This window comes from Dermacentor albipictus, chromosome 5, assembly GCF_038994185.2.
Source record: "Dermacentor albipictus isolate Rhodes 1998 colony chromosome 5, USDA_Dalb.pri_finalv2, whole genome shotgun sequence".
Taxonomy (NCBI): domain Eukaryota; kingdom Metazoa; phylum Arthropoda; class Arachnida; order Ixodida; family Ixodidae; genus Dermacentor; species Dermacentor albipictus.
In genome coordinates, this window is record NC_091825.1 from 80,246,609 (window position 1) to 80,265,158 (window position 18,550).

Here is an 18,550-nt window from a genome sequence, read left to right on the forward strand (position 1 = left end):
ACATTCCTGGATCCTGCGGCTGAGCCAGCAGAACCGTCGCGGTTGTAGGCGTTGATGTGGGCCGCGCCATGTTGGGTCCTGTTTCATCCGTCTTGTTATCCAGCCTGAGGTGACGACCACTGCAGAGCTCTGTTGTTCTTTCTCGTGGGTAGCCCACACCTCTTACCAATTTGTTGCAGAAGTCACATATAAAGTTGTATTTACAGTATTTACAATAGAGACAGCGATGCATAAACAAGATGGCTGTCGAGACCGATTCCACCACTACATGGCAGATCATCTCCTGACTGGTGCCACTCTTGGTTGTGCCGTAACAATATTGATTACTTCATTATACTCATTATTGCATGTACTGCAATATGAACCTCTATGAGCATTCCAATGGGAATTTCACTTGAGGGGAATTCCAAATTACCACCAAGAAACATTGTAAGAAAACAGGATATAACAAAATAATGGATATAATGAATTAAGTGAACTTCCTGTTGATATCCACAAGGGGAATTCCACTTCATTAATTTCATTATTTCATTATCTCTCGTTTTGTTATATAACGAGGTTTGATGGTAATTTCATTTTTATGCGTCACTGGCACCTCCCCAAACCAAAGCTAGCAAAGCTTTGTTAATGCAATTTTGTTTTTGTAGTATTCGCCGACCACGCACAAACCACAGGACAAAACCAAGCCACTAAGTCATAAAGGCTGCGTTTGCAATTTGCACAATTTGCCATGCATATTCCATTCATCTCTTTTCATCCACCATTCGTGACTGGCTGATCCCACTGATAACACGGGACCACTGATGCTGACCACTGACGAAGTACGAGAATCGTGAAAAGGAATAACATACAAGGCATCACTAAAATATCGTGGCCACGAACTGTCTAGGCCAAAGACAAGCATACATGTGCGCGGAGTAATGCGTTGACATCTCAGACAATCGCTTTCGAAGATACTTTCACTTTCATGACATTTCACATGACTAGCACTGGACGCATCGACGGGCAGCAGTGTTTCACATTGTGATAAGATAGGATACTTGGCATTGTGCCAAGAATACAGTCAGTACTGTACCAAGAATGAAGAGACGCCAAGGTGTCTTGTGCTAGTCACGTGAAAATTGAAAGTATGTGTTCCCGAAAGCGACGATCTGAGAATACGGCTCATCTTTTTCGGCCATTTGTGGAAAAAGGTCACTTATTTTCTGTTGAATCGGGTATTTGGGGCTCTAGGTTATTTGTACTTTTTGGCAGTCCTCGTCGAATCCGAATTATTGTTCGGCGACTGTATTGGAAATCAGTGGGCCATAGCATCAAAAGGAGGGGAAAATATAGAAAGGGCTAGGCATTGACAAGACTGTTTGGTTGTGGCAGAAAACAGGTCAGACATTGATATTCTTAAGAATGCCATCCATCCAACTTCATAACATTTTGAAAAAAATTGGGCATGCAAAAGATTTTGCGTGGCCTCTGTGGTTTCTTTATTTTTCTTTATGAGAGAAGCAGTGCTGCTATCAGTAACTGGGATATGACAGAACAGGTCACATACCGTGTTCCACTATAGCAGGGATAGGTGGCGCCACTGATTGGTTACTGATAAAATTACCATTTTCTTTCTGGCATAACTGTAGGTGATGTGAGCTTTTTAATTTCTCAGAACATAACAAGCAAGTACTGCATTCAAGTACAGTGTTAAACAAAAGACAACAAAATATACCAGCTCTGTGTGAAATTTGAGAGCAACCCACTGAGTGGTTTTACCAAAAGAACCAGTTCTATCTCTTACTAATGCATTGTGCTGTAAGTGGCACTGAAAACTAACTGTAGATGAGTGGTGTTACTGCGCTTGCTATTGGTTATTTAATAATTCTTCTTACTTGAAGATAGTGTAGAGTCTTCTTGTGATGAACATGAAGCAGCATTTATATATGTGTGTTTATTTCATCAAAGACATTCCACGTCTGCCGCCAAAGTCTCCGAGTGGTGGCGCTGGCTAACACTCCCAAGGTTCTACTAGGACACATAAATGCCCAAGAAAGTGGCTGGGGAAACAGCGCCGCGGTAGCTCAATTGGTAGAGCATCGCATGCGAAATGCGAAGGTTGTGGGTTCGGTTCCCACCTGCGGCAAGTTGTTTTTTCATCCACTTTAATTTACATTAATTTATCATTTCTTTATTTCATTTATTAGGCACAAGTAATTTCCCCTATGTTGGCCTTGGTGTCAGTGTTTGTTGGCTTCTTATGATATCACTAATAAAAATCGGGACCCTCGGTTAACTCCCTCTCTTCCCATTTATTTCATCAGAAATTCAAAAGTTCAATAACAGAAATGCCCTGAGACTATATTTTGTCAGCACTCTTTTCCTCCACTTTTTTTCCTTTCTTGTCACTTGTGACACGAAAAGTGCGAGTTCGAATCCCATGAATGTTGTAGAAGTTTGTTGCTTTTCTACACTTGCCCATCTCTTATTATTCCCCAATTTGGGTCTAAATTCCAACTTCGCACCGAAGTTACATTTGAGTGAGCTGGCACGAATTAATTAAAAGGATGCAAACCAAGAAAAAGATGAGAAGATGACATATGCATGAGTGTGTGGCCATGTGTGTACAGCATTACAAAGGCATTAGTACAGGCCTACGCAAGCATTACAGCAGAGCAAACGTCCACTTATATTAAAGCAGATTTTGGTTCAGAGTATGAGGCCACAGATACCATTGCCAGCCACAGCACTGCATGCCTCGGGGAGCTCAATCAATGTGTAGCACTCCCAGCACAGAATCTTCCCTTGCGTGCCTGGAATTTTTTGGAAACTGGAAAATTGGGGTGTCAACCAGGGCTGCTCGCCTCATTGGCAGAGCACAAAGCAAGTGCGTAAATTAGTACTACTCTGCCTAGGTTTTTCTATTGATAGTGTGAAAGAGAGAGCTGTTTGTCTTTATCCAGAGAGTGAGTCCCGCTCAAATGGCATGCTTCCTTTGGGAGCTGCTCAACGCCGAGGGCCAGCCGCTGCGCCTCTCCTTCTCAGTGCTGTATGCACACGGCACGGGCGAGGATCGTGTCGAAAACAGCTTCAGCCACACCTTCCGCATCGAGGATTACCAGGTGTGTGTGTGTGTGCGCGCGCACGTGCGCGTGTGAGTGACTATTCAAGCACGTTCGGCACTTATATGAATGGCTCTTGAAGAGAGACTGAAGGCAAGCTTTGAATTAACACAGACTTTATGCACGTCACACACCTACTGTAGTGGCTGAGTGGCTATGGCAACCTGCTCCTATGTCACAGGCTTGATTCCCGGCTGCCACGGCCGCATTTCATTGGAGACAGATTGCGAAAACATTCACGCGTCTTACTTTGGATGCAAGTTGAAAAAGCCCAGCTTACAAAAGTAATTCGGAGTCCCCCGCTGCTATGTTCTCATAATTCATGTGCTATTGAGACACTCGGTTCCAACAAACTTGTCATCAATCTAGAATGTCAAATCACTCTCCTAGAAACCTTGCAATATTCGTTTCATGCCAAGAGATGATTAGCCGAAGAAGAAATTGTGAATAGATGTGCTGTGCTAATCTTCCGTATTTCAAGCCACCTGCGGTGAAAGGAGCCTAATAAATACCAGCTGCGCTGCCAATCTTAAGGTTGTGCTCTGCTGGTCACTCATGCTGGTTTTGAATGAAATGCCTGCTCAGAGAGGGCGCCATACTCACTCAGATAGCACCAACAGGGCAATATGAGGTAGGTATTCACTGAATTCTTCAGCAGAAAAATCTAGTAACATGGGCCAAACTATACATTTTCTTTGAATATTGAAATGCAGCATGATTGATTTTCCAGTTAGTAGTATAGTTGACTGTAGTTGAGGAGTCATAAACAAGGGTTGTTGCTTCATGGGAACTGGTATTGCATTTTCTCACTGGCTGTACCAGTCCTGTCTAATGTTTACTACAAGTTCTCTGTGGCACATTGGAGAACTAATCTCTAGCTTTAACTTGATTTAATGCTTGCCTTTGTACTTCATCTTACCAACTCCATGTAGTGCAGTGAAACTGTGGGTCATGTCAGCCAACCAGTCATGGCTCCTCTATTGTTCGCCTGTGATTGCCTGCCACACGATGCTAAGTGAATAGAAGCTCTGGATTATAGCAGTGCACCATGGGTGAGCCTCCCTTCATTCTCTGGAACTTGCAGACTTCTTTCATTACTGATAGACTGACATGAGCCCTAGCCTAGCTGCATTGCAAAGATTTGCCAAGATGGGAGTGTTGTGTTCCTTTCACATATTTATTGTTCTCTCCAGAAGCAGCTAATATAAATGGTAAGATATTTCTCTTAAATGCATGGCCCACCTTACGCATGCTGCATATCCTGATTTACAACGCAGGAGTGCTTTAGCTTTGCAGACTGATTATTGCCACTGTGCCAGTACACTTCTCTAATGGCAACACCTTGTGAAGCAATACTGAAATATGTTGAGACTGAACTATTGCCCTAAATTGAGTCTGGGCCCTGCCATCCTTACGCAGAAGTTTCATTACGAATGTAATCTTTATATGGTAGGTTTTCTTTATGCTCTGGCAACAACACCCACAAGTAGAAACAGAGCATTTTCATTATGTTCATTAAACGCAGCCACAGGATGTTTTCACCTAGTGCTTTTGCTCTATGCTGCGTTTCGGTGTGATGGTATTACAATAGCAAAGCATGTATGGTCTTCAAACGCTTGCTAGTGATGGCATGTACCAAGTGCATACATAGCGTATGTATTGCTATACTGTACCTTCCCAGCGAGTATGTGCAAGATTAAACTTGGTAGCAACTGCAGGGGCCCACCATTCCACACAACTTGTCACTGCAGCTTTAGTGGCTATGGCGTTCTACCGCTTAGCACAAGATTGCGGGTTTAATTTCTTGCCACTGCTGCTGCATTTAAATTGGGACAGATTGGAAAAACGCTCAGTTTATGTACTGAGATTTCTGCTCCTATTAGAGGGGTCCGAAACAACCCTCGGGCTTGGTGAAAAGACGCAGTCCACGGATAGCATACGCTGCTGCAGACATGTCAGTCAAATTTTGCAGTTGTGTGCGGTGAATGGAGCTTAGAAGCGGAGTTCTAAGTCACCTTTCTCTCAAACATTCTCTTTTCAACTGAGGCCTGCCTGCTTCTCACTCTTTTCGGGACGCCTTATTTCGTAATATAGCAGATTCCCATATGTAGCTGCTATTGGGCAATAGCTGATATCAGTGAAGGAGGATATTTGGATCGGTGCACTTCTTCATGCTGTTACTGTGTATGTTTACTTACGCAGTTTAATAAGCAGGCTGAAGTAAGCGAAAATCTGCTAATTTTGGTAAGAGTTACGTACTTGCTGAAGAAGCCGACTATCGCCTGCTCACGCTTGGCCGCAGCCGCCCGCATATGAACTAAATTTAGGCCAGACTGCTTATTGATGTCGTAGTTATCAGGTCTCAGTGATTTCGATTAGTTTTGAACACTCAACCAGCCTCAAACCATGCGAAATTTAAGGACAGACCACATTCATGCTTGCCAGACTGTGTGCACTCCTGGCTAGATGCCTTGGTAGGCTTCATTTTGTATTGAGCTATTGACAGTGAACATCCAAAATCAAATTTGAACTGCATGCCATAGTGACGTTCAGTAGGCAGGGCGTTGTGGGCATTCTCAGCTTTACGGTAGCCTTCACAGTGCAAGGCATTGAAGAAGAAGCAGGAGCACCGTGAAGGGGACCATTGATTGCCAATAACTCTGCTTTTGCTGCAGGCATTGAAGTGCTCTGTGCGTGAAAGTATTTCTGAAATAGTCTAGTTTAGCTTCAAATGTATTTCTCGACTTCAATAAAATGTGGTTCGAGCCACTTCGATGAACTCCAAATGGTAAAGTTTATCCAGAGTTTCCCACTATTGTGTCCCAACTGTGAGACATAAAGGCAAGTTGTAAAACGAAGGGCGAAGATGCGGCATCCATTCAATTACTAGGCAAATAGATTGCACGTCTAAATGATAAACTCCCCACCCCCTGCACACGCACAGGATATCCTAGTCACGAATGGAATAATTGTTTATGTGGGTGCTTTCTTGCTTTTCTCGCATCTTTTTTTTAACCTATATAATTCGCGACTTTGCAGTAAGCTTCAAAGGAAACCCAATATGGGTTTCTAATTTGTATCGTCAGTGCCTGTTTCGTCCATTTCTCCTGTATGATTCTTGCGCTGCTTACCATATGATGTCATAATGCGAAGAAGACTGGCGAAAAGCATTTAATTTGCTTTTTCATTTGTTTATTTAAACCATGCAGTGCAAAATAAGATGGCCGTGTGGCTTAAGGTGACACTAGCGATCACCTGACTGGGATCTCGGAGCCATCTTGCAGTACATGACTGTTTTACTCTTCTTGTTTTTGCCTCCCCCCCCCCCTTTGTGCCCTCAGACTCTGTACACAGTACGTGTGCGAGTGGAGCCGCAGTCTGGAGCTGAGTTCTGCCGGACAGACTGCGCATGTAGCCTGCACGTGCAAATCAGTCAGCTGCAGACAACAGCGCCATCCGCAATCATGTATGAGCTCGTTCCAGATGCGACTGCCTGGGCTGTGCTTGGACGCACAGCAGGTGGGTACATGTGTCCTTCCATTGCAGTGTAGAGTTGCGAGGTTTGAAGCAGATGAGTTTTTGTTAGTGCCACCTTTGCTGCTGCAGGATCACATTTGGGACACGAAAAAGAAGGCCTTCGTAAGTACTTGCGGATTCCTTTTCAACTGTGCTGCAATGTGCTCTTGCATTCGCAGATGCTTTTGAATTCTGAGAGTGGCCTTGGGGTTTCCTTTCAATGTATAGGTGTTATCTAGAAGTTTCAAAATAATTTGTAATGCTGTGCCTCTTAAAGGGACACTAAAGGCAAATACTAAGTAGAGCTAAAGTGACAGATTAGTGCTTGAGACTCCCTAAGGTGTCAATGTTATCACAAACAGCGCTTAATAATAGAGAAATCGAGGTAAATGCAGGACATGATTAGAGCACTTGCCCGATGATGAAAGCACTCCTCAGTTAAATTTTGTCACTAGTACTCAACTACTCGTTGCAAAAAACATCCTTGTATTGTATAAGATCAAATAAAATGCTTCTTGTCCAGTTCCATTTCATGTTCAGAAAAAAGAACTCATTGAAATTACCGTTGACAACGACGCAGGTGGTAAAAAATTTTTTTTCACCCGACTGTGCGCCGCCCACGTTTTCGCGTTTCATTACTTTTCTGATCGCGTAGTGCCGCAGTGGTTTTGCTGGCTCGCGAAACTTGCACAAACTGCAAGTAGCAGGGAAATCAACTTCCATGTGATGTCGCGGTATGCCTGAATGGTCTACACCACTTGACCAAAGAGCAGCTGCAGTGGCGAATCCGCCACTCTGTCTTGGCTCGGTGCTGCCATCTTTTGAGCGTCGTTTTACTCACCAACGGCAACAAAGAGTGGTGATGGTGTATGCAACGTCACCACTCCCCGGGTTGGTTGGGTGGCAAGAGATTTGAATTTCGAAAAAAGTATTCGGACCCTTCAGATACAATATCCTCGTTAACTAAGTCTCTTCTTGGCACAAAACAAGTGTTGCGAGGTTTCTGGAAAGGTATTTAACCAGTCCACATCGACTTAGCATTTGCCTTTAGTGACCCTTTAACTCTGTTTTGTACATAGCAAGCAGTGCTACGAAGGCTAGAGAGACTTCCCGCACTGCTCTTATCTGTGACCAAGAAATAGTGAAACATATATTAAACCAAGGCATAGGTATAATTAGTGCAATTTAATAGAATAAAATAAAATAGAAGTTTATTTACCACATAAGTACAGTCAAACTCACTTATAACGATACCGGTTTTAACAGTATATCGCTTATAATAATGATGAGCTGCTGCACTGTCAACTTTTGTATGTTTTCTATGGAGAAATAACCTGCTTACTACAATATCCCCATGCCGCATTATCGGTTATAACGATGAAGTCTGGCCGCTGGGTGTCCATGCCAAAAGGTAATGGAATGTGAAATCCTTGAAAAGAAAAAAGAAAAAGTGCAATTCGAGTCGCTACACGATCGCCAGCAACCCCAACTGCTGCCATGCACTTCTCTGCCGTCCCTCTTGCACCCCTCCAACAAGAATGGGCTGCATCCATAGCTCTGGACCACACCACCCTCCGAAACACGAATGGACCGCGCAAACTGTGCTGAAAACGCTGCCGGTGCAGCTCCCAGATTGCTCGCTGGGCCCTCATTCTGCACCATTATGCTAATGGATTAAGTCGCTCGTGCTTGTCTTTGTCTGTTGCGTCGAAGTCGTTCCTGACTGCGTAGTTTATCAGCCTCGTTTCGCTCGCCACTGAAACGGAACATGGCTGATCCGCCCACTGATCATCGGCAATGAACGACGTTGCCGGTCAATAGAAAGAGCACTGCTATAGATTTGTAAACGGAGTGCCTGAAACCGATGAGGCGATTGTCGTGAACATGCTTGCATCGGTGATGGCTACGACGGCAGTGCTGACACAGTAGGGCAGGCTGCCTCAACAGTGTCACCACAGGATGTGCTGTAGTTGATACAGTCACTCTGGGGCTTCGTTTTGGCGAGAAACATTCCACTGCACTACGTGCAGCACCTGGATACCTAGGAGAAGGATGTCGGCTTGCTTCGTGTAAAGCAAGCAAGGCTGACGGACATGCAGTTTTCTCGTGCAATCCAGTGGGAAGTACATGGTGAGATGCTCGTGGCGATCTCGTCCCAGCGTTTCTTCTAGATTTCTCAAGCTGAGATGCTGCCGCGGTAACCTTCCCGCATTTTTTAAAAGGCGCTTTTTGTTGCCATCAAAGCGATGTTTCAGCGGAGCTCATATGTCACTTGCTGCCCGTGACCCCTGTTTGCAGTTGTTATAGCAGTACCATCCTTGAACGCCGACGGCTGCAGCTTGTTAACAACATATGATCGCAGTGTGCAGGAAGCAGAGTTAAACAGTTAAACGAGTCAACACAATCAGAAGCTGCATGGAGGAAGGTGGTGGGGAGGAGAACTGGCCTCCCTGCCATTATGGATTTCTCAGAACAGCCATGCCATCACCATTTTGATTTCCTTTTTTCGTGCAAGCCGATTATAACAATTATCGGTTACAACAATGGAATTTTCGTGGCACTTGGATATTGTTATAAGTGGGTTCAACTGTACACTGATGCGCAATTTTTTAACAATATCACGCGAGCGACGACCGCATGGCATGTCAGCGGCCTTGTAGCTGTGAAGGACGGCAGGATTGGCAACTTTATGTGCAGTCGTTCAAGGGGAATTCTAGTTCGAATGTATTCTGCAGTGCTGTTCACTTTAGGGGTGCACCTCATCTCTACGAGGCCACTGACACAGTCGACGCTCACACTATATTGTTAAAGAATTGCTAGGGTGTACATAAGCAGATGCAATGGCAGCGTAAAAACTGCATAACAGCACTAACAAGGAGGTCCCACCTCCTTGCAGCAACATGGCAACATATTTATTATGCATACTTGTGGCAAGATAAAAAACAATACTTGCATCAACAGCAGAAATGTCACAACTGTGAAACAGTAAAGGAATACTTTTCTAGTCACACACACAAAAAAGTTAAACTTCATGAAAGTATTTGCAGTAATGTGTTTTTAGATGCATGAGGTATGTTTTCATTGCTTAGTTTGTACTTGTTAAGTGATGGGAAGACATACAATAGTGTTCGAAGGCCTTAATTGGTTTGTGGGCACGGAATTGCCCAGTGTTCAGTGTGTCAATTTAGGCAAAAAGCCTGATTCTGTAGTAAGTTTGCAATGTTTCTGATGTGAGTAGTATTCATAATCATCTCACATTTAAAAGAACATATAAGTTGACATTGGTAAAGGTGGTCAGATGCCACTCCATATGCAAGCCAATTTGCCATTGAACAGTAAAGCAGCACAATTCTGTGACTAGCGGCCACAGCACACAGATAGTGCTCATAACCAAGATATAGTATTATGTCACATAAGGGAAGCACGAAAGTGCACAAATTATATGTGAGTTGTAGTTGTAATATGGTACTAAGGAAGTATTTTGCAGAAACCATTGCATGTCAAGAACAACCACACTGCACTGTAATGTGTCAAGAGTGAGATTTTTATGACTGAACTATGCCTACGTGACCCCCACAGTGTTGCCTGCTAAGTATGAAGCTGTATATAGTAAAGCCTAATGATGCAACATGCTAGGTCGGGCTTCAATGACTAGGAAAACATGGCCGATTTGCAGAAGAAGCTGGCGAGTTCGTTGATGGTCTATACGTCCTGTGTAAATGCTTTATCCTGCCTACAAAAAAACAAAAGTTTGCTGACAATGCCATTTAGTTCCTTGCTTTGAACCTCTAGTACATGAGGGTGAATCCGAAAGCCTTTGCCCCTATTAGCCAAATTACGGCTGTAAATGCGAAGTCAACATATCCATTCCTAGCAGTGGACCTTTCTTGGACTGGCCCGGCCTTATCTGCCGGTAGCTCCACGGCATGGAGCTGTTGTCAGTTGTTGAAGGTGGCGGTTGCACTTCACATGCCCACGGCATATGAGCAACGTAGTGTGTTTCATTTTCTGTGCGGCAAGGGATGAATGCTCACAGAATCCACAGGGAAATGCAGCCCACGTATTGCGAAAGGTGTCTCGCTTTGAGAAGTGTGAGGTGGTGGTGTTAGTTTGCAAAAGGCCGTGAAGACTTGCATGACAATGAGCATTCGGGGAAGCCGCATGCGTCACTGACTGACAACAGGGGTACCTCAAATCTAGTTCTGTGATGGGTCATACGATGGGCTTGAACCAGGATGGGGACTATGTGGAAAAATAGTGTAAGGTACGTAGAATAGTATGTATGTTTGTAATTACCTGTATGTACCTTAATTTGGCTAATAAAAATAGGGGCAAAGACTTTCTGATTCGCCCTCATATATAGCCTGTAGTTAAGCCTGTGTGCTCAGGATTAGCTACTTGGTTCTGTACAGTTTCCTGTCAGATTTTCATGTAGACAGTGCCTTGCTTGACAAAACAAACACTGCAACTTCGACCCTGAAAGTGCGGTGCGGCAAACTCTGATGTAATGTTGCATAATGCCTTGCTTAAGCCTGCAGCAGCATTTGCCAAGTTTTGCGAGGACTATGGAACTTGTCTTGCCTTCTTATCTATGTGCAGGGGTGTTGCAGCTGAGCCCTGAGCAGCGTGAGCAGACCGTCATGCTGGAAGTGAAGCCACTGCAGGTCGGGTTCTTGCCTGTGCCCACAGTGAGGCTGTCACGTTACATCCCGCCGTCCTCGTCTGGGGGAACACCCTCCAAGAGCATCAGTAAGCTGGTGGAACATTGTGATCGCAGCTGTGGCCTTGCGTAAAGTCAGGGACAGGCTGTGGGTTCAGATCTGACTTTTTGAAATGACTTATTCATAGGGTTTCTTGATGTGATTACCTTGTTGTTATTGTTACGTTATGTGTAGCTCAAAGCTGATTTCAAATCTTTTTAATCTATGTCGGTACAATGTAAGGGTTCCTCCCACTCCATTCTACTCATTTCTTATCATTCACAATTGGCCATTCATGATGATAATGTAGGCAAGCCCCTGACGAACCATGAACAGGAATAACATTGGAATAGAATCGTTACATGGTCCTGGGCCTTGGTGTGTCCTTCAGTTCCTTGTAGTATTAACTTCAATGCTTGTTCAGGACAACTGTGCATAATACTGCCTCTCCCCATATTCTCTCTTTCTTCTATGCAGGTTCTGAAGGCAGCAGTGCGCAGGGTACCGCCAAGCTGGAGCCATTCCTGCCTGGCCAAATCTACAATTGGAGCCGAGCCACGCAAGTGCACGTGCTGGCACCTTCGACCAGCAGCTGTGAGCCACCCGGCTGACAAGATGCAGCATCGCGTGTGCATTAGAAAGGCCTCATGAGAGTGGGAAACCCCTTGCCACCACCCTCAGCGCTGGCCTCGCCTGTACTATTCGCTACGCCCCACCCCCTCCTCCCTTCTGGGCCACTGTACAAAGAGAGAGAGACAAGGAAAAAAGAAAGACTGCCTGCTCCCCTTTTAGGAGCTTGACAGGGACGTTTTCTCCGCCCGTTGTCGTCGTACTTCCTATCCTCTTAGGATAGTCTCGTCGTAATTTCATGTTCTGTGGGCCAGTCTTAGCGCCTACTGTCCTGCCTGCAGTGCACCACCCTGCAAATGAGTGGCTGATGTGCGTGAGACTCTGATGAAAGAAAGGAAAAGAAGCCTGAAAAACATTGTGGTGATATTTTTGCCGTACTTCTTGTAAATGCTGTGCTTGTTTGCATAGTCCGCCTGTGTTAAATATCCCCTCCCTACAGCAGGCCTCCTTTAAAAAAAATAGAAAGAACTTTCTCCTCTTCTGTGGTAGTGTGTCAGTGACATCCCTAATGCCCTCCTTGGTGTTTTGCGAATTGGTGTCCAACCGTCTTTCCTTTGGCCTACTTTGTGTGTATTAAGGCAGACAGGCCTTCCTTTTCCTCCCAACTCAGTCAGGCCCTGCTTTAGACTGTTGTACAAAGTTGAAGACAAAGTCATTGCTTCTTCCTCTAGGAAACGTGTTACGCCGTCATGACGACAGGCATCACAGAACTCCTAGCCTCCTGTATTAAGGCCTCCTCTCGTCTCCGTCCGAAGAGGCCGCAAGGGTTGTACATGTTCCACAAGCAAAGCGGCACATTGCGGTTGCTTTGTCTGTTGTTTTGCGCACGCCAGGGTTGTTGCGTGACGCTGTTCAGAGGGATGTGTATTGCTCTAGGAAAGAAAAAAGAATAAATAGGCTACATTGCAATTTCATGCTATTGCACTCTATTTCCCTGGAACTTCTTTGCAAGACAAATGTGAGCCAGCTTCATGTTCTGTGCCTAACTTGGTAAGTTATTCCCCATCACGAATGGCGAAAATACAGTATGAAACCTCGTTCATACGATCTGAAAAAAAGAACGCAAGAAACAATGCACTAACCGGGAAAACGCACGATCCGGAGTCAGCAAAAAATTCGGCGGACTCGGCTGTAGTTGACGTCTACGACATGCGAAGCGTTGCGTGATTCGTTGCAGCACGACACGCCGACGCATGCAGATCTAATGGTGGCAAAGACGCGCATTTTCGTGTTTGCAGCTTCGGAAAGCTAATTACGCTTGCGCTTCGCGACTTCGGCCCGGCTCATTAGCTTCTTCGGGCAGAGCATTTTGGCGGGAACTCTTGACACGCCCACTCGGCGAGAATCGTTGCGGTAAGAGTCGCCGGCGCGCGTAGAGCTCGTGGGGCCCGATCTATCCGGGACACGTAGTTGTCGTTTTAAGACGACCATTAGAAACCGAAACGAAATCGGGCTCGTGCGCAACGCCGGAATACGACGCCGCCAGAGCGAAACGTGGCGCCCGATGGGAGCGTCGTGTTTTGACCTGGCGTCCCCTGCAGCAAGCGCGGCGAGCATTTGGGCTATCGCCATTTAAAAGCGTGCAGTGTGTGCGCTTCCAACGGCACTACGCCACACGTACGCGCTGCGGAACGGGTAATGGAAGGTGCTTATCGCATTGGGATAGCGACGACAGCTGTGAATGGCGACGTGCGACGATCTGCGAGGAGATATCCTGGCAGGAATAGGACACAGAGTGCGTGGCGACGTTTTCACGTGACACAGGCGGACGAGTACTGCGGGGGAGCTGCCGTTGCGGGCGCATATGTACTGCTCGATCGCGCGTGCCTCGCACCCTGTCTCTTGTCTCAGTGGCGTACCAACCGTTTCTCGAATGGGGAGGGCAAACCGCAAACGATCTGACCTATCTGTCTCCTCCATATATATATATATATATATATATATATATATATATATATATATATATATATATATATATATATATATATATATATATATATATATAATAAAGTGTCCCAGCTAACTTGGACCAAGCTTTGAAAAAAACCTATGCGTTCTTCATAACAGAAATCGCGGGGATGTTCGCGTTTATCTAAACATAGACGAGAAAACCATGGCCGGGCGGCGCTACTGCGCCTCTCCTGACAGCGCCCTAATGTGGAAACGCCAAGCAGCGCGGTCGCGTCGTGGCGTATAGTCTCCGCTTCGTTAACGTTGTGCCGTCCGCGCTTTTCTTCGCTGCTCGTTCTCACGGCGCTCCGTTTTCGACGGCAGCACATCGCCTGCTTGCGCAACAGCGATGCAAAGATTGCCGTGCGGTTTCAAGAAGGTTGCCGACGCCGACAGCTTCTTTTCGTGGCGGCAACCTCACGATAGGGGAGCATCTGCTTCCGAACGTGTACGGCGTTGAACAAATTGTGGACGGTAATGTGAGAGTGAAAGCCAAGTGCGTGTCACAGGTGTCCGACAAGATCGTAGACGACGTCGAGTTAGAGGTACGCACCATGTTCAGAAATTTGGCCACTTTTATTTCAATTACACCATAAGTAACACTGGCAGCAGGAACTTCTGTTGTCATACTACTCGATCACTGCAGATCCATTGGGCTGCTTCTTGACGGTTCCGTCACTTCACAAAGGCATGTTCTGGAGTCTGTTTCACACGTGTCTTGCTGCTGCTCAAGAGCTGCGTCGCTGCAGTACGAAAGCACATGTTCCGGTGGTGCTGACTGCTGAGAAGACTGTTGTGATTGCCATTGGTCTGTTTGGCGCCGTTTCCATCTGCATCGCATATAAATTAAACAGTATGTGTTCCTATTTGTTGTGGGGATTAAATTACTCCCAATAATATGTTTGCAAAGGTAACGTTCCTGTGATTGTGTGCATATATTATTCTACAAGAGTGGTACCACTACAAGTTATGATACTTGCACACTTAGATACTTAGAAAGCATGGGCAAACAACAAACATAACGCGCACGTCTCGAGCGGCTGCTTTCCGATCTGCCGCTTCCCGACGCACGCGACGACCGCGGCTTGCATTAAATACGGTCTGCTACCACACGAAAGTAGCGCGCGGCCCCTTTCGTTACCTGCACAACTAGTAATTTAAGTTGCAGCGTTTGGAAAAGGGAAATAATTCTCTTGAGCTCGTCCATGCTGATCGCGAGGGAAGGCACAGTGCAATCAAATAAATTCGGGGGTTTTAAGTGCCAAAACCATGCAAAAACCACGAAATCATTATGAGGCCCGCTGTAATGGGGAGTGTCAGGAATAATTTTAACCTCTGGGGGTTCTTTAACGTGCACAAAAATCAAAGCACACGGTAACAAGGGTGTTCTTGCATTTTGCCCCTTTCGAAATGCGGCCGCCGTGGCTGGGAATCGAGCACGCGTCGTAGAGCTTAGCGGCGCAACACGCATGCATTTACCGCTAACAAACGGCGGATGCCACCACAATTCACCAACGCGACACGACTAAACAAACGGCCGTGCAATAAAAACAGGCATATGACTATTCCGCTTTCAAGATATTACACGCGAATGCGAAAGTATGAGACTTACTTGACTCGGCCGCGCACTGTAGTTATCCATGCTTGTCGGCTGTCCTTCTCGTACCACTTCCCAGGAAATCTGTAGAACTTCACGGGCGGCGTAGGATCTTTCGTGTTTTCGAGGCTGTTGTGGCAATCGACAACACATCAGTATTGCGTGCCACCTTTCCTGGCTGATGAGGTCGCACTCGGCATCGCAAAAACCACGCGCACGAGCGCTCCCGCCGTACAGAACACAGGCGCGCGCCAGCGCAGCGACGACCCTCGAAACTTCCATCGGTCCGCTAGGGGAGCATTCGGCGCTGGTGCAGCGCGGGCAAACTTTAGGTTGCCTCGTCTAAACAGTGACACTTATTTGCTCGTCTTATTTTTAATAATTAGCCGAGATAAATGAATTCCCTTTTTAAGTACAGCTTAAAGCGTCCAGGCGTCAATAAGAAAGCTGTGGAGCTTCACAAATATCGCCCAACCCAGGTACTTCCAACGAGATAGACTTAGCGTGGCCGTTTTTATTCCGGAAAAACGAGAGCCCGCGGAGTTTAAAAAAAGTGGCTGTGGCTTAGCTAAGGTTAAGCCCAGGATGCGAAGCATACTAGCGTTTATTTTAACGCGACATCGTTAAGGAGCTCGTGTCGCAGAAAAGCCAGTGTTGTCGGCGTTTGCTCAGGCGCACATTTCGTTGTCGCGCCGAACGCTGCGTTGCTCGACGCTCACCGCGTCCGATGCGGGGCGCGTAGTCGCTGCGCCGTAGCAAAGCCACCTAGAAACAGTCTCTGTAGCACGCCGCAACCTTCGCTTCTTCTCATTCCAACGAGCAGCTCTGTCTCCAGGAGGCATCTCACCTCGTGAGTGTCTAGCAGAGGCAAGCGCAGCTGCTTATATACCGCCACGACGCCGCGAGCGACGGCGCGAGTTGGAGCCCCGTTTCTCCTCTGTCGTGACGTCACGGTGTCACGTGGTATTGAAGGCGACACCGCCGCGCCTGAGGAGCTGGGTTGCACTCTCGTAATATGCTTCGCATAAAATACCTCGTGACATAGCGATCTGTGCGCCCTAATGCGCCGCGATTCCAACGCTCTCATGCACCGCGGAGGAAGGAAACTCGGGAGAGGCCATGGAGGAAGGAAACTGAGGAGACGCCTAGCCCCTCCGCGCGCTAGGAGAAAAGTGTGGAAGGAATGACGTAGTAGGTTCTCCTTTGTTTTGCTGTTTTTTTATTTCTTTGCTGTACCGGCCCCGCCTTTCGGGCCACAATGGCGGCTTTGTTAATGTTCTGTGCGCTCACATGTGTTGCTCCGTAGGTTTCGTACCATGGCAAAGGCACCGTGCGGGCAGGTTTGCGTTGGTCTCCGTGTTTGCTTGCGCTGCGTTATCTCGACCGTGCTCTACCGGATGTTGCTGTGGCCAGGTGGGACAGGCGGAACTAAAGTTCGCGAAATGAACGCGCATGCAACGCTGTACGCAATGTACCGCGCCACGGCAATGGCAACGGACGAAGGAGTATCCGCGGGAAATTTTGCCCTCTTTGGCGGAATCATGTTAACGAGCTAACGATTGTTTAGTATTGCTGCGGAGCGAGCGCGTCCGAGCGGCCCGGTTGCGCGCAGCGCGGCGTTTGCGCGAGAAATGTAAACAAGAGAGGAGAGCTGGCCCGATAGGCGGAGCAACGCCATGAGCAACGCCAACTTCCGGCTTCACTTTAGCTTCAGAAAGAGTGACGTCAGGGCCTCTCCTGAGTTTCCTTCCTTCGTGGGAGAGGCCCTGACTTGGTTGGACCGGGCCGCTCCGCAGCAATACAAAACAATCGCGATGTCTCATTGCATTGCCGTTGCCGAAGTCTTGTTGACAGAAGTTCATAATGAACTTCGGAAATTATGCCGCGAGGTCTAATCGGCCGCTTTTACCGGCTTTTGTGAAAATAAACATGCCTTACAAGGCCAGCCAACCGAACTGTTCTCATCAACCGCAGATACCGGCCGCTGCCCAGTTCTTGCGTGTTTAAAAAAAAAAAAAAGGTCACCTTTATCGCTGCCTTCTACTTCCTTTTCTCTGCTTGATCTGCCTGGGGCTTTCAGACGGTCTTGCGAGCTAGACGTCTGGTGATACGAAAAAAATGTACGCATTGTCACTGCACTGCAAGAACGCACTGGAGACACGTACGACGCACCGACCCATTTGCGATCCATCTGGAGTTTATGAGCACAAACACATTCTCGCTTGAGGAATCGTCGTGCTTTATTGAACAAACTTCGGGTGGCCGCACGCCATTACGACAGCGCGCCGGCGCGCGGAGGCATGCATATGTAATTTATGACTCCTTGTTCAGATTCATTGACTGCGGCCTGAGGTGCCTTCTTACTACGGTAAGTGAAGCTTCACGGAACCAAAGTTTTGCGGTAGCCGGCGCACGGCGCAGTACAGTACGCGCGTAGAACCGGCCTACATGCGACCATGGAACAGCCGTTTGACGTGTTCGCAGGCGTACGTTCTGTGGAGCTTTGCCGACTCTTGCAGCGCATCCGCTAACCTTCACTTTCCTGCGCTTCACGCGCGCACATATAAGATACGCCTGCAATAGGGAGGATTCGTTCCTTAAGTCAAAGCAATCGCTTGTTTCCCATATGCGGAGCAACACGTGTCAGCGCACAGAACCATAACAAGGCCGCCATTGTGGCCCGAAAGGCGTGGCCGCTACAGCAAAGAAATAAAGAACTGCAAAAAAAAAGGAGAACCTACTACGTCATTTCATCCACACTTTTCTAGCGCGCGGAAGGGGTTGGGCCTCTCCTCAGTTTACGTCCTCCATGCTCTCGTGAGTGATTTGTAAAAGGCGTAAAACCTTGCCAGCGCCGTGCCTTCCCTTCACTTACGAGGAAGGGCTTCAACCTTTGCTCGGCTCTGACATTACCGGCAGCGGTTGGCGACGGCGCTCCGAAAAAAGCGCTTCGTCAGCAGCCGCTCGCGCCTGTCGCCGAAGAACGTGCCGTCATCAGCAGCCGTTTATTCCGATATGACGAGAAGAGCAATTTGTTTCCCAGCGTTCAAGCT

At 47.0% G+C, this 18,550-nt stretch overlaps 1 protein-coding gene across 5 annotated transcripts in view; it reads left to right on the forward strand.

Moving 5' to 3' along the window:
• SIDL (SIDL trafficking protein particle complex subunit 10) overlaps positions 1–12,864 on the forward strand; it is a 114,050-nt gene extending 101,186 nt beyond the window's left edge. For 4 of the 5 annotated variants that reach the window (XM_070538480.1, XM_065442900.2, XM_065442901.2 and 1 more), the window contains exons 20-24: positions 2,946–3,104; positions 6,446–6,623; positions 6,711–6,743; positions 11,220–11,369; positions 11,798–12,864. In XM_070538480.1, coding sequence (XP_070394581.1) covers positions 2,946–3,104; positions 6,446–6,623; positions 6,711–6,743; positions 11,220–11,369; positions 11,798–11,931 — 654 coding nt within the window. In that variant the 3' untranslated portion in view covers positions 11,932–12,864. The remainder of the gene's footprint in view (positions 1–2,945; positions 3,105–6,445; positions 6,624–6,710; positions 6,744–11,219; positions 11,370–11,797) is intronic. The other variant, XM_065442903.2, reaches the window with a different exon arrangement.
• Positions 12,865–18,550: the final 5,686 nt, after the last annotated feature.